This window comes from Pinus tabuliformis, chromosome 7 (assembly GCF_031772625.1).
Source record: "Pinus tabuliformis cultivar Carrire ecotype Pingquan chromosome 7, CPIR1, whole genome shotgun sequence".
Classification (NCBI taxonomy): Eukaryota; Viridiplantae; Streptophyta; class Pinopsida; order Pinales; family Pinaceae; genus Pinus; species Pinus tabuliformis.
In genome coordinates this window covers 1703777717-1703788043 of record NC_142293.1, presented here as the reverse complement: position 1 = coordinate 1703788043, position 10327 = coordinate 1703777717, and the positions used below count along the sequence as shown (strand labels likewise).

The window sequence follows — 10327 nt, the reverse complement described above, 5'->3', positions numbered from 1 at the left end:
AACTTCTAAATCAGAGCATGACACACTTATAAAGAAAAATGCATGCAAAGGGCAAGGAAACACAAGTAAATTGGGGGAAGGAGCTTGGAGACACTAAGGATAGACACTGTGTGCACGTGGAGTTATGGTGTAGTGAGTAGAGTCATCATGTACATTATAACCTACTACCAGCTATGTAGTGGCAATGACTGTAGTCCGTAACTGACACTGATATATTATGCAAATTTTTGTGATGGTGATGATTCATTTCATAACATTGTATCTTAATGGGCACATATGGTGTGATAATACACTATACTCCCCTATAATGTGATGCACTATAGAATGGAATTCTCCAAGTGAGGGAACTTGTGCCTAATACAAAGAACCTAGTAGAAACTGTAGAATAATACATGATTAATTGCTAAATTGAGGTTAGAAATAGTCGTTGTGATACATTGACTTCTTGGAGAAAGATTAGATATTCCTCTCCTATCCTTAAACTATATATTTCTCAAGCTAGCTACTAGCGATAGTCCAACACAAATAGGAAGCTGAAAATTTCACGTTCACAAACCACACATTGTTATTGATGTATTGTTTTTAAGCATTTGGCCAATGCACTTTGGAAATACTTGGATGTAGGTGAATATAGCGTTCATCGCCAATGCTTATGGCACAAATATTAATGATACGGTGTAAGCCTCTACTTTTAAATAAGAAATATTCAGTTTACTAGCTTTACTTATAGTTCTCTATCGGGATTTGGTGCTAGACAACAATGAAATAAGAATCAAAGGATACGGGTATCCTCAGGGTTCACTATTAAGAATGAATGATTTGAATTGTTGGACTTCCTTAAATCTTAAGGATATATATATATATATCTATATATATATATATATATATATATATATATATATATATATATATATATATATATATATATATATATATATATATATATATATATATATATATATATATATATATATATATATATATCAATTAAACCAATTCAATCTCTATAGATAATGAATATATCAAAATATGAAGACAAGAAAACTAATAAATAAGTATGGCTTCTAGTATTTTCCATGATTCATGGCATGTATGCCATCATAGGTTGTGAGTAGCCCACCTTACAGAGCTCTAAGGAGTTGAGATTCATTTTTTTAATCTTTAACTCCATCTTAATATGGATAGATCCACGCACCATTCTTACTTCAACACATGATATTTAAAATACTCACATCAACACAAGTCACTCTTCCAAGAATAATTTAACTCGTTTTTCTATATTTGACAACTAACCCATAATGGATAAAATGTGCATAATATCTTCCAATCTAGATAGTACATATATATGCGGCTCATTACTTATTAGAATATAAAAATGTAATATAGTTTTCATTTTCTAGGCATATAGTTCAATGCATAAATATACACAACATGTTTGGGACCTTCCATTAATATTGATCAACAACCCTATTTTAAATATGCATGAATAATTGAGTAAGCTAACGTGAGAGGAACACTTATCTCAATGAAAATAACCATTTAATTAGGGACGATGGTTCTCCTCCCAACCATAAACAACTGCAACCAGTTTCCTTATGCAATGGTCACCCCCGAGCCATATTTGAGGGCTGGAGATCAAGACCGCTCCTGTGGTAAAATGATGCTTCCAGTTGGACTAGAAATCCCAAAAATGATGCCTAACAACTAGGGTTCCTCTGCGCTGCCTCCAAGTGGGTACAAGAATAATTAGTCACTTGAATCCCCAAGTGATGCCAACTTAACCTCTAGAATGACATCCCTCCTCCTCCCATAAATCGACCTCTCCACTTAGTAAACTATCCATTCTTCAAACTCAACCTCTTGGTAGCTAGTGTCTAATCTGGCCCAAATCTTGTAAGTGGATCAAATTGATCCACCTAGTTCCTTGTTTCCATTTTTTTGTGTTAGCCTTGTAATCTCTTACTTTCCAATCAGGTGAATGCCACATAGTTCCTAGAGCCTTACTTGCCATCTATCCCAAACAACATATCCTTCATAGCCCTGGAAATAGTGTCCCTTTGACTCAACCCATGTTTAGTTTTTTTAATTTACAATAAGAAGGAAAATGTAATTGGGGTTATTACAAAATCCCTATTAAAAATTTTTGTATCCAAAATGCCCCAACCTCCTTCCTCCATCGTACGAGCTATTATAGACATATGAACCAGGTGAAATTTCCTCATCTTAATGTGAGAAACCCACAAAAATTTGGTGATGATGGCATCTATGTTATGTATGATCTCCATAGATAGCATAAATAAATGCATCAAAGAATTCATCAGAGTCTTCGCAAAAGTACTTATACATGCATTGCGTACATCATTAGCATTTATTAAAGAGAATCACGTAACATTCCATCAATATTCCATAAAACACATGACTCATCAACAACATATAGCATTAACAAAAATAAACAGAAATATGAAATAATTCTTCGGAAACTATCTTTATTGATCTTCAATGCAAGGTTATAGACTCAAAACTACCCTACTCACACAGCGGCAGGGGTCCACGCACTCAGCTGCTGACTCTACCCGGGCCTCTTCACACTCAGCTGCAGAGCCTTTCTTCTCCTATCTTGCCCACTTCTTTCGCTATCACTTTTTCATACTTCTTCCTCTCATTATTGCCTTAGAATCTCTAAGACACACCTATTTATAACCTTTCTCATACAATGTCATGGTCCGCGGACCATGGGTAAATCTCAAAACTGACTCAAACTTTACATAAAACAAGGGACTAAGCCCCTTTGACTCCTATTCATCTACGCGCTCCGCATGCACAAATCGCAGAGACTTTACATTATTTACACAAACTGTACCATAACTTGGGTTATCTTAACCCAAACACTGACCCAGGGGACCCCATCCCAACAATACTTGTCGAATTGATATGTATTTTCCATACCATCATAAAGAACCTTCCTATCAAGCAACCATGATTTTCTTCGTAATACATGACATGTGTCCATCTCCACCACATCAATTAATTCTTGGTCACTAAAATTTCTAATATAGAAACTCAACCAACATTGTTATGTCATAGTAATTTGTTGACCCTTCTATAACCATGAAAATTGATATGGAATTGGATGAGGGATGCAATTTGATTTTAGCTTATCGATGACCTTTGTGGACACCACATTTTTTGTACTCCCGACCTATATGATAAAATTGTAGCATTTATTATAAACCTTGTGTTTAGTTTTAAAAACTCTTGCTCTATCCAAGTTCATTCTCAGTCTTCTTTTTAGGCTTGAGCAACACCCTTCTAAACATAAGGTTTTCACCCTCTTCATGTTGTAGTACTACAACATTTCCTCCCATAACTTAGGCCTCACCTACCTAAATGACATGAATCTCGACCTCATTCCTTCTTCTTAGCATACGCACCTTTGGAAATTTAGATGCCTTGTGCCCTTCTACTCCACATCTATAGCAATTAATGGCATACTTACCATTGCCTCCTTCAAACCCTTTACATTTACCAACATGGTTTTCTTTCTTGGAAATTTGACTACTATACACTTCAGGTTCGTTGGCTTTACTAGAATGTCCTCTTTCAACCTTCACCCTTCCGTTGCCTCTAAGATTATTTCTTCTGCAATTCCACTGCGACTTCCTATTCAATTTTTCCTCTACCTTTAAAGCAATTTGATATGCTTAATCCATGTTTTAGAAATAATGGGTACTTATCTCATCTGGAATATAGAACTTCATTCCATTCACATACTTTTCTACACTTTGATACTCCAACTCTTTTAAGTTGTAATTTTAGTGATAGGTTGAGGAATTCTTTTATATACTCCAAGACACAGGTCTCCTTTTGTTTCAAATATTTTGCTTGTTTGTATCTTGATAATAATCAGGAGAGAACTTCTCCTTCTTATTACTCACCATTTTTTTCCAAGTTTTTATCTTCTCCTATTACTTATCAACTATCTTTCTACACAACATCCCACTAGAGTGCAACATGCCCTTTCAACTTCATTACTAAAAAATAGACTCTATTGGGCTCTTGGATATTCTCATACTCATGGTATCACTTGAGTTCTCCTATATGAAAGTCTATGTTTTCATATTGTCATCGTATCAAAAAGCTTTCACCCTTGCATTAAGTCTATCCTTCATAAATAAGATCAAATGATTGATTAAGTCACTTTCATCAACATTTTTTTAGTCCTCCATCTCATCCTTTAATTCTATGTCTAATATAGCTCCACCATCTCCAATTTGTTTATTCTCTAGTTCTTCAATTTACCTTCTCAATTCCTCCAATTCATTGTTCCTAACACCTTCTCAACCTAATTCTCTTTGCAACAATACCCTTAAGAGTTTTCTTAAATCCTCAACCAAAATACCATTCACAAGCCTTTCTCTCAACATTCCCTACCAACACTTATATTTAAATAGACCTTTGTTTGGTACCTATTCTCTACCAAAGTGCTATCTAAAATCTACCCAAAAACCTATTATATTAAGGATACAATACACCTTAAAAATCCTAATATAAGAATATTTTAACTTCTTGTCATCCAAATATTATTTTCTTATATAAAATAAACACATACATGCCGCATCTTATACCCATCTACCATAACAAACAATTAGTCATGACCTCGTGCGAAACAAACAAATCTCTAACCACCTCCATGAAAATGGCGATTCCTATTTCCACCTCCATAGCAAAGTTAATGCTATGGAGGTACCCTCTGACAGCCCGACGACCACCATTCACCATGCATCATATTTCCATCCATCATCGGTCTCCGGCATCCCTCTCCGGCTGCCCATCTGCGCCCCGGCGACCCTGCCCGCAGCTCAAATCGTATTGATTACAGATTGATCGCCCGCAGCTCAAATCGTATTGATTACAGATTGATCAAATCGCAGCCACCCTCAAATCGATCGTATTGATTACAGATTGATCAAATCGTATTGATGACATATTAATCAAATACGGCGCGTGGCCTCCACTCACTCAAATCATATTAATTCCCGGGAGAGCTCATTTACAGATGGCAAGAATGCGACCAACCTCCTCCCGCCTTCAAAACCCTTCCTTCAAAACCCCTCCTGCTCCGCGGCAAACAGAACAAAACCTGCAAAACCGAACAGAACATTATCTGCGAACAGCTGCAAAACCATTCTGCGAACAGCTGCAAAACCATTCTGCGAACCGAGGAGCGTTCAATTCAATACCTGGAGGAGCTGCGGCTGGCAAGGTTAGTGCCGAATTCTTGGTGAATTTTGTAATATCTTCTTGTAATAATATCTTATACGTTCTCTATCTTATACGTTCTCTGTACTGTAAAATTTTCAAGACATAATGGCAAGATGTGTAATGTGTAAATTTGTTAGTAGCCCTGATCCCAAATATTTCCAAAACCAGTAACTGATATAAAAATAACATGATAATCCGAAAGAAGAGTGATCGTTTAAAAACACACAAGCTAATAAGTGCACACTGAATGATACCTCTGGTTAGAGAAATCTGTTGCCAAAATTTTCCAGGAGAGCAAAATTTCCATATGCAAAGGCCAATGGCTGCAATTAACCCAACCGTAGCGGCTACCACGGCCAGAGTTATTCCAAGCACTTTAGATCTTTTCCCTCCTGCAAATTTGCACAAGAAAATTGGTTACATTTTAATTGACAAAAGAAAAAATTACAAAACCAGTACATATCTTTATCATGGTAAACTATATGAAGAAAATACCCGATTCAGGAAGAGCGTTGAAAAATGCGTAAAGCTCAGAACGCAAATAGCAGTTCATGGATACGAATTGAGAGCCAATAGCTCCAGTCTGGCATCCGGATATTTGTGACAGGGCAAAATCCAGGCACGATCCGAAAGAAGAGTGATCATTTAAAAAATCACAAGCTAATAAGTGCACACTGAATGATACCTCTGGTTAGAGAAATCTGTTGCCAAAATTTTCGAGAGGAAAATTTCCATATGCAAAGGCCAATGGCCGCAATTAACCCAACTGTAGCGGATGCCACGGCCAGAGTTACTCCAAGCACTTTAGATCTTTGGCCTCCTGCAAATTTGCACAAGAAAATTGGCTACCTTTTAATTCACAAAAGAAAAAACATTACAAAACCAGTAGATATTCTTATCATGGTAAACTATATGACGAAAATACCCGATTCAGGAAGAGCGTTGAAAAATCCGTAAAGCTCAGAACGCAAATAGCAGTTCATGGATACGAATTGAGAGCCAATAGCTCCAGTCTGGCATCCGGATATTTGTGACAGGGCAAAATCCAGGCACGATCCGCAGTCTGTGGAGGATAAATCTCTCCAACACTGCCCTATGCTGTAGATATGCTCCGTCGCATTATATGGCGCAACAGCTGAATCTGCAGCAAAAAGTTTAGGAGGAGAAACCGATACACTCCTCGGCCAGGAGGGCCGAAGACGGAAAACCGAAGGGAAAGCTGATGGACGGGTTAAATAAGGGCGTCGATATGCATGAAGCTGAGAGACGGGTGGATGATTTGAGCAACCTGGCAGACAAGGGCGATGGCGTTCCTGCATGGTGATCACGTGGTGGCTTCAGATGTGACCATTAGACTTATGACCTGGTGGTTTTATATGAGTATCGTTTTGATAAACGTAATATTATTTCAGAGCTGGCTAGAACTCTTCTCAGTCATTGCAGCTAGAACTCTTGTCATTGCAAGAACGTCATTGTTCTAGAAAGGTCAGTGGCAGGTTTAATCGCTGATTGCCAGTTGTCGTTGTCCGGAGGTCATCGTCTCTAGGTCATTGCCGCTTATAGCCAGTTGATCATATCATAGCCTTGGTATTGCCAGTTATCGTTGCCAATAGAGCGAGGCGTCATAGAGTGTTGTCGTTGCTGCTACATAGTAGGTTGTAAATATTTAAATATATAAATTGAGTTTATTAATAATTTAATTTATATGATTAAATTAATTTTGAAATTTTGTAATGTAATATGTATAATTATTATATTAATATTGGTTAAAAATTTAATTTATATTATATAAATAAAAATTATGAGTTAATTATTAATTTAAACAACTCACCAAGTTGGAATAACCTCTGCAAGGTAGTTCCGATAACACAGTGAAGAGAACAAACTATCGAGCTCAGTTAGACAAACATGGTAGGTTAAACAATAAGAATTTAGTAGCAAAACCGAGCAAATCTCTATCGGAATGAATTGGTGAAATGAGATAATGTTTTGGCAAAGGGAAGGTTGATATGACCACCATTGGATCAAAATGAATAAATTCCAACCATTGATTAAATACCTGGGGGCGAACCATAGATTGCATGTGAAGTCATCTGGACTCGTGTAGGGGGACCAATAGATAAGCCCCATATAATCAAAGTTATACTGTGTTTATTCCATATTATGGCATGTATAATAAAGAAAAGTACTTTGGGAAACCATCAAATAATACCTGTGGTGGAACGCTAGTATAAATAATAACATAAAGTTTGTTAAGTTGGTTCAAATCACCATTGCATACATCAAAACTATATTTCACCATTTTTAGATAGGAACTTAGGACATATAAGATATATGTCACAGAAAGGAAACACGCCTATATACATACCAAGTAAGAAACAATGTGTATCTACCAGAGGAACTTAGGTTAAAAATGGTTAAACCCTATTTTATATTTATTATATATAAAGGTGTGTGAAGAAATGTTAAAGGGCTATAAAGCCTTGTTAAAATAACTAAAGGGAAAAAACAAACATCTATGTAGTTAAGGAAGCCAGGGAAAAGAAAAGTTGAAGAAATTAAAGAAGGAATAGAACTAAATAATTAAATAACAAAAGCTTAACATAATGTTATTTTGTTGAATCTGGAAGGAAGCCAGAAAGAAAAGAAAAAAAAAAAAAAAAGAAGTTGAAGAACTTGAAGAAGGAATAAAACTAAATAATTAGATAACAAAAGCTTAACTAATTTTATTTTCTTGAATCTGATCTTCTCTTCTATGACTAAAATTAAAGAGAGACAAAATATGGAAAAATTGAGCATCTCTCACTCAACCTCTAGATTCACTAGCATGAAAGTAGATACATTTAAGGTATTACAAATCAGCTAAAGAGTTGGGACAAATTCCTGATAAATACGATCTACATCTTAAATAAATCTCACAACTTGACTAAGAAACCATAATCTCAACAAACATACGAAAATACAACGAGAATGTACGAGTTTGAAGTAAATTTACTTTTTCGTTTCATAATAAAAAAATCCCAAAGTGACACTGACCAACCACCGTATATTTAGCTTATATCTATTCACTTTGTTAACTGGAAAAATTTATATTTATGTGTTGACATTATTTAACTCTTTTCATTATTTATGTGTTGAGTTCTTATCATCTACATAAAAAGTTTAGTTGCAACAAATAGATATGTTTTTTGTCCAGTAACGTATTATATATAGCGTTTTGATATAGAATTTGTGCTTGCCGGATGTGCAACAGTGACCACAAAAAAATAGATATGAATATTGATTTTTATTTTAATGTGTTTTTATGATGTTTTTAACAACATTGTTGTTTACATATTTATTTATAAGGAAATAAGAAAATGGAGGAAATTAGACATGAATGGGAGGTAACTATCAAAGGCACCAAGCAAGTGTTCACTTGTCTTGTTGGTGGCTGTGCGGGGAATTTGAGTCGATCTAAGCTATCTAGTCTTAATCATCATCGCGCTACCACCCACAATCTCCCACCAATTCCTCCACGTCAAAGAGGTCGAGCAAGAGATGCAAATGCTACATGGGCAGTCAAATCAACAAGTGCAGTTAAAAGGCAAAATGCCAAAATACAATATGACTTAGATGCAAGGCTATGTCGTGCACGACAACAAGCATATAAAAGATTTGTCAATGAAGAAATTCTTTCAGCTGTAAGTATTTATTAGTATTTATTTGTATATGATTTTTTATTAATATTGTCAATGAAGAAATTCTTTCAGCTGTAAGTATTTATTAGTATTTATCTGTATATGTTTTCTATTAATATTAGTTTATTGTCGTGGACTAAATTCATCGAAACTTGTTTTCACAGTCAGTTGCTACATTTGATCAGCTTAGTGACACTTCAAAGCAAAGGATTTGTGAAAAAATTCAACGTTGGGATCAGAGTCTACCTCGTAGACGCATGCAGACAATGAAGCGCATAGATATTGCTATAAAAGAGAAAGCAAGCACTGAGGTTCCCGATGATGTGGGGGAAGAAGGATCAGATGGGCACAGCCATATATTAAACTTTGATGAAACCAATCAGGACAATGACAACACAGTTGAGTCCATTTTTTTTGCATATATTAATTTTTTAGACATTTTAACATTAAATAATATTTATATTTATTATAATTGTATACTAATTTCTCATTGTTATTGATATGCATAGCCTAATCAACAAAATTCCCCAAATTCAAGCCACCAACCATTGCGACGCTCACCTAGATTTCAAGGTTTTCAAGGGGTTACTGGGCCAGTAAGTTTTTAATCCATATAACCTATTCCACCGAAAATATTAATACATAAATTGTTATGTTTTACCATAATGATGGGATGAGAAATGGATGTTCTGTATTATATATCCTTATCTTTGATTTTTTTTTATTATGTGTGTGTGTGTTATTTCTTATTTATGGTGCAGGTGTTCCCTTTGGAACAATCACAATCAATGAAAACCCCTTGTAGAAGCCTTAAGAAGAATGGCAATGAAATGGTTCAAATGCTACAACCATCTTCATGTCCAATGTCACAATGCAAGGTAAGACTATATTTATTTATACTCTTATAGTTTTATCATATTTTTACATTTAATTATTTTTTATTCACATACTTATATCTATGTATAATCTAATGTTCAGAGTAATGAATATACATCTCCTAAAACACCTTTGCACATGTATGATGGTGGACATGATACTCAGCAAAAATCACCTTCTCCTCAACCATTGCGGCATTCATCTAGACTTCAAGATAAATTAGGAGAGGTAAGTTATATACTACATATCTTAGCTCATAATAACATTGACATATTTTTTTATGACTAGTCAATGCATTTTCTTTTCATATTCCTTACATGTTCACCATATTCTCATTATATCTATATAGATTTTGATATTTATTAATAGCTAGTCAATGAAATGTCTTTTCATATTCGTTACATGGTGAGCATATTTTCATTATATCTATGTGGATTTTGATATTTATTGATAATGTTTTAATTTTCACAGAAAACAAAAAAGATAAATGTTGATGCTATGGTTAAAAG

The 10327-nt window shown here is 35.0% G+C and overlaps 2 protein-coding genes across 2 annotated transcripts; one reads left to right on the top strand and one right to left on the bottom strand.

Annotated features, from left to right (window-relative positions):
* Nucleotides 1-5268: 5268 nt before the first annotated feature.
* LOC149255105 (cysteine-rich receptor-like protein kinase 2) lies at nucleotides 5269-6581 on the bottom strand. The gene is made up of 3 exons (XM_089460921.1): nucleotides 6188-6581; nucleotides 5948-6082; nucleotides 5269-5325 (listed from the first exon to the last, which is right to left on the bottom strand). Exons 1-3 carry the CDS (start codon nucleotides 6579-6581, stop codon nucleotides 5315-5317), a joined length of 540 nt encoding a protein of 179 aa, XP_089317047.1. The 3' UTR covers nucleotides 5269-5314.
* A 2542-nt stretch (nucleotides 6582-9123) lies between these two features.
* LOC149255104 (uncharacterized) lies at nucleotides 9124-9850 on the top strand. The gene is made up of 3 exons (XM_089454951.1): nucleotides 9124-9340; nucleotides 9452-9538; nucleotides 9704-9850. Exons 1-3 carry the CDS (start codon nucleotides 9200-9202, stop codon nucleotides 9848-9850), a joined length of 375 nt encoding a protein of 124 aa, XP_089311077.1. The 5' UTR covers nucleotides 9124-9199.
* Nucleotides 9851-10327: the final 477 nt, after the last annotated feature.

Coding starts and splice junctions, on each gene's coding strand:
- LOC149255104 (XM_089454951.1), top strand. CDS start 9,200: ATGCAGACAATGAAGCGCATAGATATTGCTATAAAAGAGAAAGCAAGC. Junction 9,341..9,451: donor ATCAGGACAATGACAACACA/GTTGAGTCCATT, acceptor TGATATGCATAG/CCTAATCAACAAAATTCCCC. Junction 9,539..9,703: donor TTCAAGGGGTTACTGGGCCA/GTAAGTTTTTAA, acceptor TTTATGGTGCAG/GTGTTCCCTTTGGAACAATC.
- LOC149255105 (XM_089460921.1), bottom strand. CDS start 6,581: ATGCAGGAACGCCATCGCCCTTGTCTGCCAGGTTGCTCAAATCATCCA. Junction 6,083..6,187: donor CAACGCTCTTCCTGAATCGG/GTATTTTCGTCA, acceptor GCAAATTTGCAG/GAGGCCAAAGATCTAAAGTG.